The sequence below is a fragment of the Plutella xylostella genome, chromosome 24 (genome assembly GCF_932276165.1).
Source record: "Plutella xylostella chromosome 24, ilPluXylo3.1, whole genome shotgun sequence".
NCBI classification, from domain to species: Eukaryota; Metazoa; Arthropoda; class Insecta; order Lepidoptera; family Plutellidae; genus Plutella; species Plutella xylostella.
This window is the reverse complement of record NC_064004.1, coordinates 1,877,986-1,900,241: the sequence shown is the minus strand read 5'-3', so window position 1 is coordinate 1,900,241 and position 22,256 is coordinate 1,877,986. Positions and strand designations below refer to the sequence as shown.

The window sequence follows — 22,256 nt, the reverse complement described above, 5'->3', positions numbered from 1 at the left end:
CGAAAGGGGATGACTCAAGGGGTCATTCTGAACAACTTTGGTGCTACGAGTTTTACAAATTCGCGAAAAAAAATATTCATTTTCCATGGTAAAAAGTCACGTGTCAACAAAGTTTCTATGAAAAAGGTTTTTTTGTTGTTAATTTTTAAAACTCGTAGAACAAAAGTTCAGAATTTAATGACCCCCTGTCTCACTTGTTTTTAACCGACTGCCGAAGGAGGAGAGTAATGTTTTTCGATTGTATGTATGTATGTTTGTAAGTATATTTTTTGGTAGCAGAATAATATTTTTTCTTATTTTTAGGGTTCCGTTCCTCAAAAGGAAATAAGCAACCGTTATAAGATCTCATTGTTGTCCATCTGTCTGACTGACTGTTTGTCACTGCCCTTTTTCTCAGAAACGGGTAAAGATATCAAACTGATTTGAGGAGTACCCCAAAAAAAAAAATGGGGTACTGACTCTCCCAAACAAGTAAATTGGGGCTGATATTTTTTCCGGTTATTTTGATGGTGTAGGTAGGGTATCGTTGAATAAGTCTTTTAATATAATATGTATAAAAAAAGGTTAAAATATAATTATTTTGCTTTTACCCTTAAATTTGGGAACCTAGACAAATCCTAATTAAAAAAATGATTTCAATAGATAGCGTGATTTTATGTTGGGTAACTCAGAATAAGAAGTGATGATATCTCAGAATAATAATGGTTAATTGTGCTATTCCGCTGAGCATCGAAACCGGTGGGACGCTAGTGAAAAGTGGTCATGGAAATGCAGCAGGGTAGACCCTGCTCCTAGAACAAGGCATGAGTTTGTGATTTGTGTGCGCGAAAAGCGAGGATGGAAACTTTGAATATTTTCTTGATTTTTTATTATTGAATTGATGCAATAACATATACCTAGCATCTTTCTGAGTTAACCACCGAAGTCACCCCGCGGTAGGGTGACTAGATAGGTACTTCTGCAAATCACGCCATCTATCGTTGTTTTTATTAGTGGCTGTTTATAGAAGAAATTCCGTCATTGACAATTTTACGTTACAAATGAATTTAGTAAACCCAGTAAACCTAACTAATCCAGCCCAACTAACCAGCCCTACTTAATAGGCCAAACTCGATGCTTTTAGCTATTAACATCTTTGAAATAAAATTCAGTCACCACCGTGTTACTGCCCTCATCAGATCCTCACGAGACCATACCTCAACCAGCACCATGAGACTGTGTTTTTGAATCCTAACCTAATCTTCGTACGTATTGTCATCACTTAGATCCATTCGCTATATTCCTGCTCCTCATCCCAGGGCCGTGGGGACCGGAGGCACGTCAGCATTTTAAAGACATCAGCAGCAGACTAATAGAAGTCTCAAGGGACCCTAGGGCTGGCTCTTACCTCGCACAAAGGCTAAGCATCGTTATACAGCGGGGTAACGCGGCCAGCGTCTTGGGTACCCTACCCGACAGTGGCAGTGATCTGGCCAGCATCTACTTTTTAGTTTAATTTTAATTTTATATTAGTTAGTTTTAGTTAGGCATTAATAATTATAATTTAATCAAGAAGTACTATGTAACTATTAAAAAACATTATCATTTAATGTATTGAATATACTATAACAATTATGCTTCCTCAATTTCAAATCAAAATATGTTGGTATCATAAAAGTTGAATAAGTGCAATGACAACCAATGTGCAGTGATTTTGTGTCTGTACACAATTAGATCGCGAGCTGTCAGTGCTGCCTAAACCGACGTGACCCTTCTTTGGAGGCCAGCGGCCGACTGAGTCAAACGTCGCTTGTGTTTATGATTTTATAACACAGAAAGCCGCCATAGATATTTGTATGAAGATTTGAGGGAAAAAAATTGCTCAAGTTTGGGATTAATTTACACAAAATAGGTGTGTGTTTACTAAAAAACAAGGTATTTAGCACCTAGTCTAAGCATTTATCTTTATAATTTGATAAGAATCATATGAAAATTCTTGATAATTACGACACAGTTGTTACAATACGGGAGTGTTATTTACTGGTTTTTCGTGATATTCTGAATTTAATTTACAGTTATCCATAAGCATTTACTTAAATTCGAATTATTCAGCACCTAGCTAGACTCTTCAGCTAGCTCCTTTTTTCAAGGCTGTAGACTCTGTAGAGCATCATTTACTACATAATTCTATGACAATGCCAACCCTCGATTCCCTATTGCTACAAGTGTATCGGGGTTTGGTAGATGTGCTATCTAAGGCAGAAGAAAACCAATGGCCGACTGTAATCTTATGAGAAAGATGTGAGTACAAGTGTACTCACCAGTTGCAGGCAGGGGTGCACGAAAGAAGCGTGTGATCTTTGCGATATTTGTACCGAAAGCAATTATTTTGTTTACCGTACTGAATGATAAATACCTAAAACCTCTTTCTCTAACATTCCGTCTCTCATCCTCAGAATAACGAACCTCAAGTACTGGGGCGGCTCAGAGCAGATCATCAGCAAGACGCTCGGGCTACTCAGCGAGCTGAGCGGCGGCTACTCGTGCGTGAGGAAGCTGGTCAAGCTGCCCGAGGTGCAGTTCATGCTCACCAGCCACACCGTGAGTACAACTGAGTACAATAACATCAGCAAGACCCTCGGTCTACTCAGCGAGCTGAGCGGCGGCTACTCGTGCGTGAGGAAGCTGGTCAAGCTGCCCGAGGTGCAGTTCATGCTCACCAGCCACACCGTGAGTACAACTGAGTACAATGTAATAGCTAAAAGTCCAAGTGATGAAAACACCGAGAAAACCCGTCCGACGCCAGTAAATCTTTGGGAATATAATTTTTTACTTATCTATTAGACAGTAGCTGCAACAGGAACACGTAATTATACGGTATAGTGAATCGGTTATCCAAACGACTTGTCCCAGCACAAACAGTTTGATTCTAAAACTCATGGCTGGAGGACAGATGTATCAAATAAACATACAAAAAATCTCTGCAGGTTATGGATTTATTATTTCACGTATCATCCACCAATGAATCAAAAAATAAAGTGTTTGCTCTGGGGCCTGGGGTGATCTCTTTTGCTGACTGTACATGACAATATTTTAACACACACCATCGAATCTTTTTGAGGGCGAGGTTTCATCCGTTACGCCACCACAACTATAATCCGATGCTAACATCAACTGTCACAAATTTATTAGTACCTAAAAACAGTCCTCTCTCACAACTAAAGTTTCTATTTCCCCACAGGCGGAACAGTTCCCGTTCCTCGGCATAGAGGGCGTGCAGCCGCACGAGATGCGGTGCCGCACCATGCTGTACACGGCACTGGGGCGCCTGCTGATGGTGGAGCTGGGGGAGGATGAGCAGCGCTTCCACGAGTTCATACAGCCCAGGGCCGGTAAGATGGGAATTTACCTTAACTAATGACTCCAAAAACGAACCCAAAAAATACTTCCAAACGACCCTAAACCATATCTGAAACGACGCCAAACGATACCCCTATATGACCCCAAACAATACCCCAACGACCCCAAATAATACCCCAACGACCCAAAACTTGTCAAAATGACCACAACACAAACGACACCCCCAAACAACGAATATTCCTCATTTCACACATACCTACATAAAACAATATACCTACTTAAGACACAATTATAATGAGACACGAGATGCGGTGCCGCACCATGCTGTACACGGCGCTGGGACGCCTGCTGATGGTGGAACTGGGGGAGGATGAGCAGCGCTTCCACGAGTTTATACAGCCGAGGGCCGGTGAGAGACCTAACTAGCTTAATTATACACTAAAAGACCGAATTGACACACTAAACGAACCCAAACAATACTTCCGAATGACCTCAGATGACCCTAAACCATACCCGAAATGACCGTAAACCGTAAATTATACCCCAAAATGACACAAAACAAAACACCCCAACGACCCCAAAGGACTGTAATTGACCATAACACAAACGACACTCCCAAATGGCGTTTTCCGGAAACGGTATCCTTGAATATTCCACACACACCTAGCTAAGTCCCTAAACGACGTTTTCCGTAAGCAATATACTTGAATATTCCTACCTAAGACACTATTATAATGAGACACGAGATGCGGTGCCGCACCATGCTGTACACGGCGCTGGGACGCCTGCTGATGGTGGAGCTGGGGGAGGATGAGCAGCGCTTCCACGAGTTCATACAGCCGAGGGCCGGTAAGATCACCCTAGATAATGACCCCAAAAACGAACACAAAAAATACTTCCAAACGACTCTAAACCATATCTGAAACGACGCTACATAATACCCCTAACCGACAGAAAAAAAATACCCCAAAGACCCCAAACAATACCCCAACGACCCCAAAAAATACCCCAACGATTGACGGGAGAGATTACCCTACAAATACACCCAATTTACACACTAAATGAACCAAAACAATAATCCCAAACGACCCTAAACCATACCAAAAATAACCCTAAATATTACCCCCTTAAACCCCAAAAAATACCCCTACGACCCCAAAAATACCCCAACGAACCCAAACGACTCTAATTAACTATCAATTCCCAAACGACGATTTCCGGAAACGGTATCCTTGAATATTCCACACATACGAACCTAACCTAAGACACAAACACATACCTACCTAAGACACTATTATAATGAGGCTCGAGATGCGGCGCCGCCCCATGCTGCACGCGGCGCTGGGACGCTGCTGATGGTGGAGCTGGCGGGGACGAGCAAGAGCACGAGCTCATACAGCCCAGGGCTGGTGAGGGACCTAACGACATAAATAATACACTAAAAGACCGAATTGACACGCTAAAAGACCGAATTGACACACTAAACGATGACCGAATTGACACACTAAACGAACACCGAATTGAGACACTAAACGAACACCGAATTGACACCCAAAACGAACACCGAATTGACACACTAAACGAACACCGAATTGACACACTAAACGAACACCGAATTGACACACTAAATGAACCCAAACAATACTTCCGAATGACCTCAGACGACCCTAAAGCGTACTCGAAATGACCCTTAATGACCCCTAAACAACAAAAAAACCCAACGACCCCAAACGACTAATTGAGCATAATAAAAACGACACCGCCAAACGACGCTTTCCGGAAACGATATCCTTGAATATTCCACACATACTAACCTTACCTAAGACACCAACACATACTCACCTAAGACACACACACCTACCTACCTAAGACACTGCTATGAGGCTCGAGACGCGGCGCCGCCCCATGCTGCACGCGGCGCTGGGACGCTGCTGATGGTGGAGCTGGCGGGGACGAGCAAGAGCACGAGCTCATACAGCCCAGGGCCGGTGAGGGACCTAACTACCTTAGTTATACACTAAAAGAATAAATTGACACACTAGAAGACCGAATTGACACACTAAACGAACCCAAACAATACTTCTGAACGACCCAAGATGACCCTAAACCATACCCGAAATGACATTAAATAATACCCCTAACCGACCCCAAATGACTAATAATTGATCATAACACAAGCGACACCCCGAAACGACGCTCTCCGGAAACTATATCCTTGAATATTCCACACATACCTAAGACACTATTACCGGTTGCCCATTAATTAACCTAAAGAAATGTAGAAACACAACCACCAAACCACCCCAGACACTTACACCAATACGACACAGAAGCCATAATACCTAAATAAAAGTAGAAACACAACCATACCGTTATGTAAGGCACGTCTAACAGCGCCATCTAGCGCTCGGCGCTCGGAAACGATGCCTTTGAATATTCCACACCTAACTACCTAAGACACACACATACCCACCTAAGACACCATGATGAGACTATTCCACACACACCTACACACCTAAGACACTGCTATGAGGCTCGAGATGCGGCGCCGCCCCATGCTGCACGCGGCGCTGGGACGCTGCTGATGGTGGAGCTGCGGGAGGATGAGCAGCGCTTCCACGAGTTCATACAGCCGAGGGCCGGTAAGGGGGGAGATCACGCTAACTAATACACTAAACAACTCTAACAATTGCCCCAAACGACACTCTTAAAGTACCCCAAACGACCCTAAACAATATTTACTAACGACTCCAATCGACTTCAAACGCCAAGCGACCCTAAATCATACCCGAAACGATCCTAGACAATACCAAAAACACGACACCCTTGATTATGACGCACATAAGACATAATACCTAAAGCAATCTAGAGGCCATAGCTCAAACGACACCCCCAAACGACCCTTTCCGGAAACAATATCCTTGAATATTCCACATTCCACACATACCTACCTAAGACACAATATACCTACTTAAGAAACTATTACGAGACTATTCCACACATAGCTATCTAAGACACAATGATAAGACACAATATTCCTACCTAAGACACTGCTATGAGGCTCGAGACGCGGCGCCGCCCCATGCTGCACGCGGCGCTGGGACGCTGCTGATGGTGGAGCTGGCGGGGACGAGCAAGAGCACGAGCTCATACAGCCCAGGCCCGGTGAGGGACCTAACTACCTTAATTATGCACTAAAATACCGAATTGACCCACTAAACGAACCCAGGACCCTAATAAGTGCCTCTGAATGATGCTAAACAGTAACTAAAATCGACGCCAAATAATACTTCTGAACGACCCTAAACCATATCTGAAACGACGCTTAATAATACCCTTAATCTAAGACACAAACACATACTCACCTTAGACACAAACACATACTAACCTAACCTAAGTCACAAACACATACTAACCTAAGACACAAACACATACTAACCTAACCTAAGACACAAACACATACTCACCTAAGACACAAACACACCTAAGACACAAACACACCTAAGACACAAACACACCTTAGACACAAAGACATACCTACCTAAGATACACACATACCTACATAAGACACTATTATTATGAGACACGAGATGCGGTGCCGCACCATGCTGTACACGGCGCTGGGACGCCTGCTGATGGTGGAGCTGGGGGAGGATGAGCAGCGCTTCCACGAGTTCATACAGCCTAGGGCCGGTAAGGGGGGAGATGTCCTTAATAAAGTGCCTTTGAATGACCACAAACAATGACTCAAATCGACCCCAAACAATACTCCCGAACGACCCAAACCATACCCGAAATGGCCCAAGAAAATACTGCCAAACGACCCTAACATCTTGAGATCGATCACAAACGACAGCTTCAACCGTCCCCATACGAAGCCATAAGACCCCAAACAATACCGACAAGACGACGCAAAAGAATAACCCTAACGACTACAAACGACAGCGACATCTCCAAACGACACACTTGACTTCGACACTCGCATATATGACAGAATATCATTATTCGGTGCTTTACTGAGTGTAAAATATTTGATTGTATAACAAATAAACCCATACGACCCCAATCAATTAACCTAAAAATTCTCCCAAAGGACAAGGTTGTTTACAATGACGCAGTTTTCACCCTCTTTCGACTACTATAAAAATTTTGCAACGCCCCTTAATTCGAACGATATGTTTTACGACCAATGTAACATTAACAACATCTATTCTCTCTTCCAGTGGCATTCGAAAGCCTGATAGGGCTCCTAGGCCCTCAAGACAGCCCGCTGTACGCTTCGGAACACGCGAAGAAGACCCTTATAGGCCTAGCGAGAGACCTGAGAGGCCTGGCCTTCGCGTTTAATAGCAAGACTACGTATATGATGCTGTTTGATTGGATGTGAGTATTTTATTAGTATGACTCACATAATTATTATATATATATTTTTCTGCCAGTCATTCAACTGTAAAGTACAATCTAACTTTAGGTTAATTAATTCTAAATGTTAAACTAAGGTTTGCAATCTTGATAATATTGTTTTGGTAACATGTGTACATATTGATCCTCATGACACAGGCTTGCCTAGTGTGAGGATCTTTGCATCTCGATAATTTGTAAAACTTCTTTTGGCAATAAATGATTTGTATTTGTATTGTATTCGTTTTTCGCATACAAAGTGGCGCCTCTAGCATCATATATAACTTTTGACAGTTAATGTATGCAGATGACAGAAGAAAAAGAAACTTTTTTCGTTTACGTAATTTGCAAAACCCATACTAGAGGCTCAGTTTATAACGAAGTATAAATTGAGACTTATACTTTACATTCGTATATTTTTCCCTCAGCTACCCAGTCTACATGCAGATCGTGGTCCGAGGCGTGGAGATCTGGTACGCGGAGCCGGCGGTCACCACGCCCTGCCTCAAGCTGATGGGAGAACTAGCCCAGAACAGGAACCAGAGGCTGCACTTCGATGTCAGCTCGCCGAATGGGATCCTGCTGTTTCGCGAGCTCGCTAATGTCATCGTGGCTTATGGTTAGCACAAGCACAAAATACCCGCCCAACAAACATTTTACCCTCAGTTACAGCTATTTTTATAACTTTAACCTGTATAACTGTGTTATAATTATCTCAGTTCTAACATAAAGCGATAAAGATGAGTTAAAAAATGAAATTAGTGTTAACAGCAGGTTTAAGTGTTAAAATGGTATTAGTCAAAGCAATAATAATTAGGATGTTATAGGTTTAAACTGTTTCTAGAACCGAAAGCTACACAAGAGTGCTCACTGACACTTGTTAACACTTATGGTTGTTAATTGGTTTCCTTTAATACTCATATAAATCTTTAGGTGTCATATTGACTTTAGGCTGCAGGAATTGGTTATAAAAGAGATTTTGTCAAGAGCGCAGTAAGACAAGATTCTTACAGTGTTGGAAAACTCAACAATGCAGTTTTAATCTTTAAGGTTAACTTAACTTACGCTTATTGCGTTTGGCAAGTAGACTGTAAAAGTAACGGTGTTAAGAATGACTGTGCGGATCGACTAAGACTGCATAATACCCTTGGCTAAGGGTGTTCTATTTCAAAAAGTGTAATAGATGACTTAGGTGAGTCTATATGTCTTAAATGTAAGTTCGCCATTTGCATTGGCGACCTAACCTATAAATTCCTGGGATAAACAATATTTTGCTTTAAAATACTTACTTATTTATGTGAATTTTGTCATTCCAGTCATGCCAATCGATTTATGAAACTAATGGACATACAGTAAGGATACAAAAAAATACAAAATTGAGTCGTCTACTTTATATTTACTTATGTTTCATTTGAAATCCTTACTAAATTCGGAGCGCATTAAAATTGAGGTGGAAAATATGGTATACATTACAGTAAAATTACAATGGCATATTATTTTCAATTCACAAAACATGTTAAGTCAAATTAATATATTATATTTACTGTTATTTAGCATTAATCAATACTGTCACTCTAATACTGTCGCGTATGATTGCTGTTGACACTATTATTTTCAAAGACATACATCTTGTATGGTAAAAGTGTATTCGAAAAACGGTAACATACTCACATAACCCTTTTTTAACTAACAAATAAGAGTCAGGGAGTCAAATAACCATTCTACAACCACAACTATACCGGTAAAAGTTCTAGCTGAGAGTGATTAAACGCTCTTCAATAGTAACTTTAGCACTTCAATGACACCGTACTACAGGCTTTCTATAACTTAAACACTTCAATGACACCGTTTTACAGACTTTCTAAAGCCTTTACTCTCAAAATCGTGGGCCTCTTTCGTGGTTATAAGTGAGTTAGAGCACTCTCCTACACTCTTATACAGCTATGTCTTAACACTTAAATTTTCGAATGGAACCATTATAAAAGTTATATGAGAGTTTTTTTAACGCTACGATGTTAGTTGGGCGCACACACGCGCATACAAACAGCAGCGAATGCATACATAAGTACACTAAAAAAACTAGATACCTACATATACATGGAAGGAGCGATCCCATAAGTGTGCTCTTTGCCTCTCGGTCGCTATTATAACGCGCACAGAAACAAGTTTTAAATGGCGTCCGTTCCTGATAATAATATGAAATGGTTATGAAAAGTATGATAAAGTGCTGTAGTAGGACGGAAGGGGCTTACTCAAGAAAGACAACAAGACAATTTGCCGCCATTTTAACATGGTTTTATTATCTATTCGTGTTAAAACGCTGTATGATAAATGATAAGAAAGCAGCGGCAACTATAACCCGAAACAGGTTTCCTACCTGTTAATGTAAACCCCTTTCGTCCAACTAAACCACTTTTCCATCATACACTTTTCACACCCCTTAAACGATTTCACAATACCCTGTATAACCACACCATTCCTCCACTTCCAGGCAGCAGGATCCTTACAGTGGACGTGATCAAGAAGCAGCTGTACGCCATGAAGCTGAAGGGAATATCTCTGTGCTTCTCCATGCTGAAGTCAGCGTTGTGCGGGAACTACGCTAACTTTGGCGTTTTTAGGTAATTGTAACTTTTTTCTTGAGAAACAATGTTAAATTCCGAAGTAAAATAGCTTGGGTGTTGGTCAAAGTCAAATATTTTGCTATCAATATTTTTTATAAAATTTTCTGATGAACGTCAATTTTTACAAACTACTCTCCGTTCGTTTAAGGGGCTCATTCTGTCTTTGGAGAAGAAATCAAGGTTTTAGTATGTAAAATTTCAGGAATATTGGTTCAGCCGTTTTGCCGTGAAAGAGCGACAAACATGCGTCCATATTTATAGACTTTCAGGACTATAATGTTAGTAATGATTAACAGTTTTTTAAAGTGTTTTGGTTTAGCATAGGAAGTGTTCAGTTTTTTTTGGTAAGCGCTCACTGTTGTAAAAGTTTTGTACATAATTAATTGAATATAAACAATTTTCTGTTTCAGGTTATACGGTGACGAGGCTCTAGACAATGCACTGAATATGTTCGTTAAGTTACTATTAAGCATACCACAGAATGATCTCCTGGTAAGTTCACAAAGAATATAAGATACTCACACATCTTAGATTAATGATATACGGACTAGATGGTGCATGCATACAAAAACAAAGCAAAAAAAATGTCCGCATTTTGTTTACTGTCAAACCGTTTTAGGTTCATCCTAATGACAACCATTGTATAAATGAATAAGGTCACAAAACTACTAACCGAACTCATTAAAATAAGAGATCAGTGGTAGAAGTGGTATGTTATTAACTCGAGACGTTTCTTTTACATTGACACTCCATCTGGTCCGCATATTGTTTATCCAAGATAAAAACCGACCAATAATCTCCGTACCATCTTCACAACCCTTCTCACTCACCTCTTCCTTCCCGCAGGTGTACCCAAAGCTATCACAGACCTACTACGTGTTACTAGAGCGTCTGGCTCAGGACCACATGCCGTTCCTAGCCAACCTGCAGCCCGAGGCCACCCTGTATATACTGTCGTCTATATCGGAGGGACTCACTGCTTTAGGTGAGAAAATGCGGAATTTTGTTGGGTTATTTAACAAAATTATACTGTTGAAGTGAGGAATAGTTACATAATGATAAGATACATAATTCAGTTTTAGTTCCTAGTATATCTACTGCCGGAAGCCATCCTGTATATACTGTCGTCGATATCGGAGGGACTTACTTCTTTTCACTGCTTTTGGTGGGAAAAGAATTATTGGTCCGATGACATCTGCAGGGTTGGAAGAACGGCACAGGACAGTAAATATTGGCGTACAAAAAAAGAGGCTTATCGGCAACAGTGGCCGATAGAATCCTACTGATGATGATGATTTAATAATATTCTGTGCCGTATTGTTAGTGCATGTCTCCTTAAGGTATAAACTGCTTTCCTAAGCTTGGATCATTTCCGCTGGTCCACTGCAGGTTGGTGGGTTCACACATCTAGATATGCCTAAATTTCCTCACGATGTTCCTTCATTGAAAATAATTCGTTGGTATATGCCAGGTTTTAATCCCGCGGCCTCTAAAATGGGAAGATGAGACCTTACTTTCTAAGCTATCACGGCTCTCCTGATTGCTATATTTAGGGCCTGTTTAAAATACATGCTGTCACGCGTATATTTTTTATAAAAGTTTTGGTAAAAGCACGTGTTTTCCAACAGATAGCTATTATCCAGAAATTGTGAAACAGGCCCTTATAAAATCTGTAATTTATGTTTCAGACACGAGTGTGTGCACGGGGTGCTGCGCGACGCTCGACCACATAGTCACATATTTATTTAAGCAATTAGTACAGAAAAGTAAGTATTTTTTAAACTATTCTCCCGTCATAAATTACACGGTTGTTGTGAGAGTGGTATTGCTATACTGGATATCGTTAGTCTACTTCCAAAAAGTACAAAAATAATATTCATTTTGCTTTTTATATCTCGATAATCCATATTAGTAATTATAGTGTAGTGCGTATCAACGTGAATATACTTTTATATAACTTTATTAGTTATGAAACACTAAGGCCTTGTTCCACAATGTCTGGTTAGTGGCTACCTGTGAGATAAAATACATGCTGTCACTGTCAAAAAAATAATAACAGAAAGTGACAGCATGTATTTTATCTCACAGGTAGCCACTAACCAGACATTGTGGAACAGGGGCTAAGGCTGTTTTAACAGCACGTGGATTTGATCACGCATTTTGTTCATACAAGTATTCATTGTACGTGGAATATGCATGCAAGACGCGGGAAAATAGCGTGCAATCCCGCGTGCATGATGAATACGGATGCTGTTAAAAACAGCCTTATTCCTCACAAAGTATTGACTGCTAAATGATGCTTTGTTTCGTTTTCCAGCAAGCAACAAACCTCTCAACCCGCGCCAACCTCCCCCGGAGACCAGCAACATGTTCGAGCAAGTTCTCCAGCGCCGCCCGCAGATCATGCACCAGCTGCTCGCCACCGTGAGTACAATATACAGGGTGTGTTGCACTAGTGCTGCAGTCAGCAGATAGAGGGTGTCTTAAAGAGTCATGTTGAACAAGACTTTTGGAAATTCGCGAGATCCTGTGTCACTCCATTTCGGATAACTATACCACTTTTGGAACACCCTGTATAACAGGAAACTTAAAAATAGAGACAAGAAATCATGTGGTTTGTATACCCTTGATCGTATAATAAGTGCATAAATCCTAAGCCAACTTGGCCTTTTCCATTATCCTGAGCTTTTTGACAAAAATAACTGTAAGTAGGCAGTAAACACTGGCCTGTGCATTTTTGTAACTAATTTTTAGAGTAGGCAAATAAACATATTTATATTCTTTTCAATGGTAGATTCGACCAAGCACGAGTAACTTTTTACTCAAGAGGAAACTACCACTTACTCGGGAATAAGCAGATTTTGCATTCTACCAAACTTGAAACCAAGATAAATAGGTAGCTAATATGTACCAAGAATAAAAATTTATACCGCCAAAATTGACGAAAAACGCAGCTATATCGTAGTTTATTTTCTCTATGAACGCAGCTATTTTTAATTTAGTTGCAGTACAGTTTCGTTCCTCGTTCATTCAATTAATCATGGTATAATTTGGTAGAATGCAAATGTACTTATCCCAGATATTTACTCGCGTATAAATTATATTCCGGTATAGTTATTCTCGTATGATGTTTGGACGAATTCACCCTCAGTGTATTTATTGGTCTCTCTCACATCGACAGAACTTACCAATCAGCAATCACGTCTAATTCCCCCCTTCTCCCCGCAGGTGCTGAACGTGATAATGTTCGAGGACTGCTGCAACCAGTGGTCCATGTCTCGCCCGCTCCTCGGCCTGATCCTGCTCAGCACGGACGAGTTCGCGCGTCTCCGAGCCTCGTTGATAGAGAGCCAGCCGCGGGAGAGACAGGCGCAGCTGGCGCACTGGTTCCACAGCCTCATGCAGGGCGTCGAGCCCAACCTGCTCACGAGGAACCGCGACCGGTCAGTGTGTCACACGCACGACACGCCTTTGCCATTTCTTTCCTCCTTAATGAAAGGGCCTTTGTGAAATGGTGGTAGATTATGACTTTTGACAAGTAATTCTTATATTCTACGTCGAAAAAATAAACGATTTCATTTCACACTGTCAACAGATATATGCACCACGAGCATATGAGACAGAACAACAGATATACGCAGTATACTGTCAACAGATATACTTATGGAGGAGTTGTCACTGATCATGTCCAGAATTCTGACAAGACCATGTGACTGTTCTTCAATACTGCTTCCTCATGCTTGTCAGCGCTGGTAGCCGCCGACAAGTTCCGATACAAACACCAATTACACATCAAAATTCCAAATTTATTTAAATAAAATTATAAATTCGTCACCCTAAGGTGCCAGACGTCTTAAGTCTGTTTATTTATCTCAGATTGACTGATTCTGAACGGTTCATCAACAGTTCATTGTCCCGCGATTAAGTGACGTATGGTTCTATTAGTTGGACAATCGACTGTTGATGAACCGTTCAGAATCTGTCAATGTATGCCAGTTTCTCCATAGTCGGTTATCTAACCGACAGGGATTGATTTATAAATTAAACGTCATCTCCATATAAAATTCATGACTGATTTGTCAAAAGTCAACCACTACTCCCTGGTCATGCTCTAACCGACTATGGTGAAATGGCACCTGGTCTCAAATTTTTTGTAAAGGTTCTAACTGTAATCTAACTCCAAGCTATCTCCTTTCAGGTTCACACAAAACCTGTCGATATTCCGACGGGACATCAACGACCTGCTCAAGGGGCCGTCCTCAGTAAACCAGCCGGCCAGCAACGACATGATGACGTCATAAGGACAACTGGGGAATGTGTCTATGTATGTACATGTTTGAGGTATATAGGTTGATGAAATGATCGTCGGATAAACTCGTTTTACCATAACTACCTACAACTGTACTGGAAAATGAAGTAAACATTTATTTAAATAGATACATGTTGGTATGTAGTGAAGGACTATTTTATTAATTAAGTTAAAAATAAGGATGTTTTGTGTACAGGGTGTGTGATAATGTATGAATTCGGCCAGGACGAAATTAAGCACAGCCTGTAGATGTGTGCTATAGATCGACAAGAATTTTTGAATTTACGCTACTGTGAGAAATATATAATGCTATTGTGTTGATAGTATATTTTGAAACAGTATTGCTGCTGTAGATTTCATTAATAAAATAGCCCTTTTGTTTTAAAATTAAGCATTTTGTGAAACGTTGAATATTTTTAATTGTAACTCTAAGTTTTTTTTATACAGTTAATATTATTATTGTTTCACAAACTATCACAATTGTTTTCTAAGGTGTGCTTGTAATGTTAGTCATTTACTATGATGATGAATTTATATGTTTCTTATGTAAATACTGTTAAATAAGACATTTAAAAGTAATTGATTTTAAATCTCTTATTTAATTATTATATTACAAAAAAAAATGCTGTTTCTGACTGACGATGTATAACGGATGTACAGTTAGGTTCAAACCACTTGTCGTTCTGAAGTTTGTTGGACCTAAAGTCTGTTTTTTAATCTCAGATACTAAATTAACAGATTCTGAACGGTTCATCAACAGTCGACTGTCCCGCGATTAAGTGACGTATCGTTCTATTGGCGGGACAGTCGACTGTTGATGAACCGTTCAGAATCTGTTAATTTAGTATCTGAGATTAAAAAACAGACTGTAATTGAACTAATAAAACAGTTATAACCTTGGCATAGCATTCCCTTGTTATGTCTCGTTTATTATGAAAATAGTTTAAAACTGAAAAGGTGACAAAAGGGGCCTATCGCGAAGTCAAAACTAAGTAACATTTCGTTGTCAAAAAAAGTTCGCGATAGGTGCACAGGGCGGATTTGTATGATTGTCGAAATATTAACATCATACCTGGTTATCTTCAAATCCAGTTTTGGAATACTTTTTTTTATAAGTAGTATTTTTTCCTCTAAATAAACTTGGGTTTCGCATACAATAGTATGTACGCACAGATTTTATGATATTTAAAACGTAGCTACTAGCTATTGTCCGTAGTACAGTTTAGGAGACGTCATTGGATTAGTTAGAAGACCTGTAAAACGATATTGCGCTTGATTCGATACAAGTCACATTAGAATAATTATACAGGGTGTTGCAAAAAGGGTATGCTAAGCCGAAACCAGCATGTGCAGCATGTTATATCTAAGCCCGAATCTGAAATCAGAATTTCAAAATTCGCGGAAAATATAATTCACTCTCCATGGTAAAAAAGTCACGTGACCAACTAAGTTTCTATGGAAAATTTTGAAATTCTGTTTTCAGTTTCTTTTTGCAACACACTGTATACAAGTCAGATTAGATTAACGATGTAAGGACAAGATGGTGTGTCATATACAAAAACAAAGCAAGAAACTGTCCGAATTTGGTTTACTGTCTAACCATTGACTTATATATTACTAGCGTAAGGACAGGCCCAACCGCTCTAGAAAATGACACCCTCGCGTTGGCCCTAAAATTTCATAAATCTGTCATAATTTGTATGAATTACGGCCAACGCACGGGTTGTCATTTTATTTTCACACAACGTTCTGACGGGCGTATCCTTTAATTTTTGCGCGGCGCGTTTTAATGTCTCCCAATGTCAACCATTGTACCAATGAATAAAGGCACAAACCTTCTTACCAAACTTATTCTAAGAGCTCAGTGGGAGATGCGGGGTGTTATTTGTCGAGACATTTATTTTCGCTGACACTCCATCTTGTGTTAGTATATTGTTAATCTAAGCTGCCATGCGCAATAGTATTTTGCGAGGCTTACGAACAAACCTAGAGTCTGGCTAGTGAAATAAAATAATATTATACTTATGTATGTTCCGTTAATCAAATTGAAACACATTCCGCTATTAGGTATGTGTGTTTTTTCCTAAATGTTTTGTAAATACATGTTTTAACATATTCTGACTCGGGCTATTAATTGTGTGAAACAATATTGGAATCAACTTTAATTCATAAACAAAACCTTTAAAAAAGGCTGTTTTTTTAAATATATGTACTCATGACCCAAATGCTGGTGTTGCTAAAGTGGTATTTTATCAAAATACTACTACTATTTAGGCAAATCCCGCTGTGACAAAAGTTTAAGCTGTCAAATGACACCCTGTATTTTTGCAACATCCTGTAAGTATATTTAGTAACTCTGATTGAAAACGGAGTCACGGTTGTACATAGTCATAATTATACTTAGATTAAATAAATTGTGATTTGTACAAAGTTGCATCGGACTTTTAATTATATTTCCCCCCTACAGTATTACAGTTGATAAGGCCACAAATTTTGATGATAATGATGGGTTAGTGAATAGTGACTCTGACTGCGATGCCGTAATTCTCTCGGGTCTAGGGTGTCCAACTGTCCAATGTGTGGCGGTTTGCGTCGTGTGACTATGAATAAGGCCCGGGTCTCCTATTTACGCCGTAGATCGCGTCCAGCGTCACGCCGTAGGCCGCGTCACGATGCTCACTATATGGACGCGATCTACGGCGTAAATAGGAGACCCAGGCCTTAAGTGCTTTGGACGTGCCTACATTCATAATTAGTGTGTTCAAATACTTCACACATTACAAAAATGACCTTGAAAATTGAGCAATCCTGCATAGCTGACAGTACCTGCCTCATCCAGCCACTAGGTACCAACCACCTGTCTAAGTTCTTAAGTGCCTATATCACGGGCTAACGTGGCAATTCGATACTATGTTCCATACTACACAACACAAACATATGGAAAAAGGGTAGTTTAGTATAAAGTGCTAACACCAAGTGATCGTGGCCTAGAGAGGTGCATGGCATGGCTCATTACCGGTCACTGTGTACTAGGCCCTTTAAGCCCGACTTACATAACCCTAAGTCTATAGTAGAGTATTTTAGTACTGCAACTTGGAAGACAAGTTCTTTAGTTCTTTGTTGTGCTGAGAGTGTACAGTAGCGTTTATGTTTTTCAACTTAAGTGCACTTAACACTAAGATCATGTGAATCGGGCTTTGGGTGTCTTACGTTTGCCTGTTCGTGGCCTCCACTCGAAAACTCATCATCATCAGCCTATAGCAGTCCACTGCTGGACGTAGGCCTCTCCCAAAGCATGCCACTGGATGCGATCTTTAGCTTTCCGCATCCAATCATAACCAGCCACCTTTCGCAAGTCGTCACCCTAGCCGGAGGGCTATCTAGCTCGAAAACTCGTTTACAGCAAATGAAACAATTATTAAATAATAAAAAAATATATAATTCAAATAAGACAAAAATCCAAATATTTACAAATTACCAACCATTTTCACAATTATTCCAATAAGTTAGAAAAAAGAACATTACAACTTATACATAACATTAAGGATTGGACATACCCAAGTTTGATATAATTATGCTCAGACAATAGTTGCGAAAAAAGTATAGTCTGATCATGTCAGAATTAAATAGATATATTGACTTTTACTTTTCCCGCACAAACCTAGTCGGTCAGTTTGCAAAAGAATGATTCGATGTTTCAAAAATGCAATTAATTCACTCTTAACAAATACTTAATTAAAAAGAGGGAACAGAGTTATATACGAATGTTATTTCAATAATTTATTTTATACACTAAAAGATTCGCTACGCACCATAACACCATTTTACCTAAACTACGTTATATTATTAAAAAAATATATAAGCTTTTTTATATATTTTCCTTGTGACAACTTTTTTTCTAAAGTGCAATCAGTCCTACCGTGCTGTAACGTTTTTTTTTTAAGTTTCTTCATATTTTTGTGACAACAATTTTATTTATTTCGACGTTTTTAACATTCAGTTTGGGTGTAAACCCTATAAGTAATAACAATATTTAAACATCTACTTTTAAATGAGTTATAGAAATACGCATCACAAGTATTTTTATTTGGACAATATTTTGTATACATATACAATAAAAGCAGTGCAGATCTAAAAATATGTGCATTTTTATAAGTTAATTACATAGTTAGTGATATGTATCGATATATTTCGAACAAAATATTGCTACTACAAACAAGGGGTTCCATTTAAATCGATGTCAAAGCCGTCTCGTCAAGTATTCGTTAGTTGAATCGATAAAATTAGTCGCTTTGCTTAAAAACTAGCTAAATAATGTTGCGAAACTTAGCGAGCCTAAGCGTTGTACTAAAAGTTCAAGATCTTAGGTTTTAATTACACCATATCTTGTATATGTATCTTGTCTCGGCACACAGTTGTAAAAATGGTACACATAAAATAAAAACATTAAGGACTAAAGCACATTGGAACCAAAATAAATAGTTACGAAAGAATATGGAATGACGGCAGATCTTCGCTTTACTTTTAACGGTTTTCAGCGATGCGCTGTTTGTAAATATATATTTAGTTCAGTGCGACATGCAATGACAACATTTTGTTAGATATCCACGTCTTATGCTTATTAAAAGGAGCGATCGAATAGGTGCAATATTACTTGCTAAAGGGTCATACAAACATTACATGTTTATCGTAGCTCCATCTATCGGTAACATTTAAAAATGTTATAACTGCATGCGTGGATAATCGTTAAAAACTGTCCTTACAAGCCGCCCTTTATATGTTCCTATGCATTTATTTCCTCCATTACATAACTACACCTGTGTAGTCGCATAACTATTAGCCGCAGCCTTAGATAACGTAAACATAACTCGTACACGAATTATAACATTCCCAAGACTGCAAGGCAATAATAAAGAAACTCGAGTGTGCTATATGTAATCGAGAAAACGAATGACCGCACCCTTAGCACAGGTTTTCATAGCTTATTTCAACCCCTTGCATACCTGTCAAAAGTTTCCCTTCTCCACCGGCAGAGGCGCCACTTTGTACGCAAGAGACATAACCTACAAAACCTGTGCTAAAGCTACACGTTTCACATTTAGTTCATGGGCGACATGTAGGTGATGTCGTCCCACGGATGTCTGTAGAGGGGCTGCTTCATCCGCTTCTGGTCGAGGTAGTGCCCCACCAGGCCGATGGTCCTGCCGAGTACGAAGAGAGCGTTGATGGAGCCCATGTTGATGTAGTTGTTGCCTTCCTCCCTGGAACGGATATTTGTTGGTTAGTTATGGGGTAGGCGGATGTAGAAAGAGTTCTGGAGAATAGACCATGGACAGGCTAGCATAGTGTGGGATGCTCACCGGACTGATGACCTTAAATAGTTAGCTGGTATTGGCTGGATGAAGACGGCTGTAGAACGACTAAGGACGTTTTAAAACGTGTTAGACATTGCTTCCCAACGATTTTTTTCGCTACGAGGTACTATCCCCTGGCACTTTTAAGTCCGTCGATATAGATTTCTTATAAATCGTGAGGTACATTTAGACCTACGTGTGCTTTATTCCACACAATTTATATGAGATCTGTTATGCACGGACAAAAGTCCCTGGCTTTCAAACTTTTACAACTAAAAGTTTAATCTCATTATATACCCACGCGCAATGAAAAAGTTCCAGTTACAAAATTCCGAAAACAAATGGCTCCAGTTTTTGAAAACATTTAATTTAGAATTTAACCAAAATATTTACGATTTTAGTTGCTAATATTCTGATGCGCTGTTAAATGTTAGCTAGCTGTTTAGAAGTAATTACTAATTTGGTTTATGTCACTGGAACTTTGTTTACTTCTCGCGATAATATTAACAAATAAAACCCCACTCACTGCGTAAACAGCTGGCAATGCCTGAACAGATCCACCATGGCGGCCGCCACAATTCCATCAACATTCAGGATCAGGTTAGGCTTCTTCCTCGTGGTGATGGCCTCCACGTCCAGAGCGTAGCGGGTGACGGGCCAGGCCGGCCAGCGTGACGTCACGTAGGCCTTGAGCTCGCGCACGCGGGAGTCGGGGTTGTTTATGGATTTCACTCTGTGGGGGTAAAGTAAAAAAATCAGTGACCAAAATCAAATTAAACAGTTCTGTAAATTCACGTACAATGTAATAAGTCCACTTTTTGGGAGTTTATTTTTTTACACTTATAAAAATATGCTATGGCCCATTCTCTCGATCTTAAACGCTCACATCTCGAGAAATCAGAGACAAAATCTATTGTGTCATGTTTACTAATGGGTCACCGGGACGTAAGCGGTTAAAAAGTGGACTTATTACTGTCTACCTTTGAGGTACTAACAGAATTCATTACTGATACACAATCCTTCCGGTTAATACAATAGAATTTTACAATTAATCTTTTTATCGAGAGGATAAAGTGGAAATTTTGGTCAAGTGATTGGCCACACTTTTATACAATTTCTACGTAACATCAAATCAGCCCATACCTGTGTCCAATGCCCATAATGAGCTCTCCCTTAGCCCTCTTCTCGTTCACAAACTCCTGCGGGTGCTGGCCGCGGTCGTGCGCCGCGCAGAAGTCGGCTGCCGCGCGGTCGAGAGCGCCGCCGAAACGATCACCCTGTAGATAGGAAGGACGGGTTGAAGTTTAATCACAAAATTAACAAAAATAGTTTAAAATGGCGCTGCCGAAACTATCACCCTGTAGATAGGAAGAATGAGATGAAATTTTATCATAAAATTATAAAAAAAATGTTTAGAATGTAAATGTAAACGTCCAATGCCTTTAATGTATACAATAAACTTGAGTAATCTACAAGATTATGCACAAAATAGTTTGAGATTCCTGCCTTGTTGTACCCGTCCATTTGAATACCTTTATGCAGAATTCAATCCACATAACTTGAGAAATTTTGCTGTGTCATTTATCTTTTTTATTATGTAGATAGGCTTTCTGTCTGGTTTTCAACTCCATAGGTGTGAACGTGAACGGAAACATTGCTATATTGGTCTCATTCGTCGCCATCTTTAGTCGAGTATACAAAGCTGTATGACTCACGATGGTGAGCAGTCCGCTGACAACGGAAGAGATGAGGTCCTTTCCCGCCCTGGCGGTGACCATGGTGTTGTGCGCGCCCGACACGGCCGGCCCGTGGTCCGCCGTCACTATCAGCACCAGCTCGAAGAACTTGCACGCCCATTCGGGCAGCTCGCGCTGGAACCTGACGGGGAGAAGGTGTTTGTTAGTGTTTTGTTATATTCATGTTTGTTAAGACAGGCAATAAGCGCAGTATGCGAAGCCCTTCGGCCCGCTGGACAGAAAACTTTAAAAACCTAGTATTAGCTCCAGAGGACTCCACTAACGTCCGCTACTTCCGTCTATCTTTGGCTGTGCTTTTGGCCTTGCTCCAACTAAGCCCAGCGGTTCGCAGTAAGTAGTTGGGTGCAGTATTTTGTCTACACATAAATGATAATAAACCTAGTTGCAATGAGTCAAGTTTCTGTGTCCAACGGCAAAGTTCAAAGAATGCTCTTCTATTTAAATCGACTTTTACTGAAACTGTGCTACTATG

General features: G+C 40.0%; 2 protein-coding genes across 8 annotated transcripts in view; one reads left to right on the top strand and one right to left on the bottom strand.

Annotated features, from left to right (window-relative positions):
- Positions 1 to 17,107, top strand: part of LOC105380676 (exportin-7) — a 57,385-nt gene extending 40,278 nt beyond the window's left edge. The window contains exons 18-28 of the mRNA XM_048629725.1: positions 2,436 to 2,580; positions 3,221 to 3,371; positions 7,563 to 7,722; positions 8,169 to 8,359; positions 10,232 to 10,361; positions 10,775 to 10,856; positions 11,211 to 11,349; positions 12,053 to 12,130; positions 12,682 to 12,788; positions 13,593 to 13,807; positions 14,563 to 17,107. Of these exons, the coding sequence (XP_048485682.1) occupies positions 2,436 to 2,580; positions 3,221 to 3,371; positions 7,563 to 7,722; positions 8,169 to 8,359; positions 10,232 to 10,361; positions 10,775 to 10,856; positions 11,211 to 11,349; positions 12,053 to 12,130; positions 12,682 to 12,788; positions 13,593 to 13,807; positions 14,563 to 14,665 (1,501 nt within the window). The 3' untranslated portion in view covers positions 14,666 to 17,107. The remainder of the gene's footprint in view (positions 1 to 2,435; positions 2,581 to 3,220; positions 3,372 to 7,562; positions 7,723 to 8,168; positions 8,360 to 10,231; positions 10,362 to 10,774; positions 10,857 to 11,210; positions 11,350 to 12,052; positions 12,131 to 12,681; positions 12,789 to 13,592; positions 13,808 to 14,562) is intronic.
- Positions 17,108 to 18,091: 984 nt separating this feature from the next.
- Positions 18,092 to 22,256, bottom strand: part of LOC105380677 (ATP-citrate synthase) — a 48,290-nt gene continuing 44,125 nt past the window's right edge. For all 7 annotated transcript variants that reach the window (XM_048629816.1, XM_048629818.1, XM_048629813.1 and 4 more), the window contains 4 exons: positions 21,743 to 21,905; positions 21,171 to 21,304; positions 20,554 to 20,760; positions 18,092 to 19,934 (listed from right to left, as the gene is read on the bottom strand). In XM_048629816.1, coding sequence (XP_048485773.1) covers positions 19,772 to 19,934; positions 20,554 to 20,760; positions 21,171 to 21,304; positions 21,743 to 21,905 — 667 coding nt within the window. In that variant the 3' untranslated portion in view covers positions 18,092 to 19,771. The remainder of the gene's footprint in view (positions 19,935 to 20,553; positions 20,761 to 21,170; positions 21,305 to 21,742; positions 21,906 to 22,256) is intronic.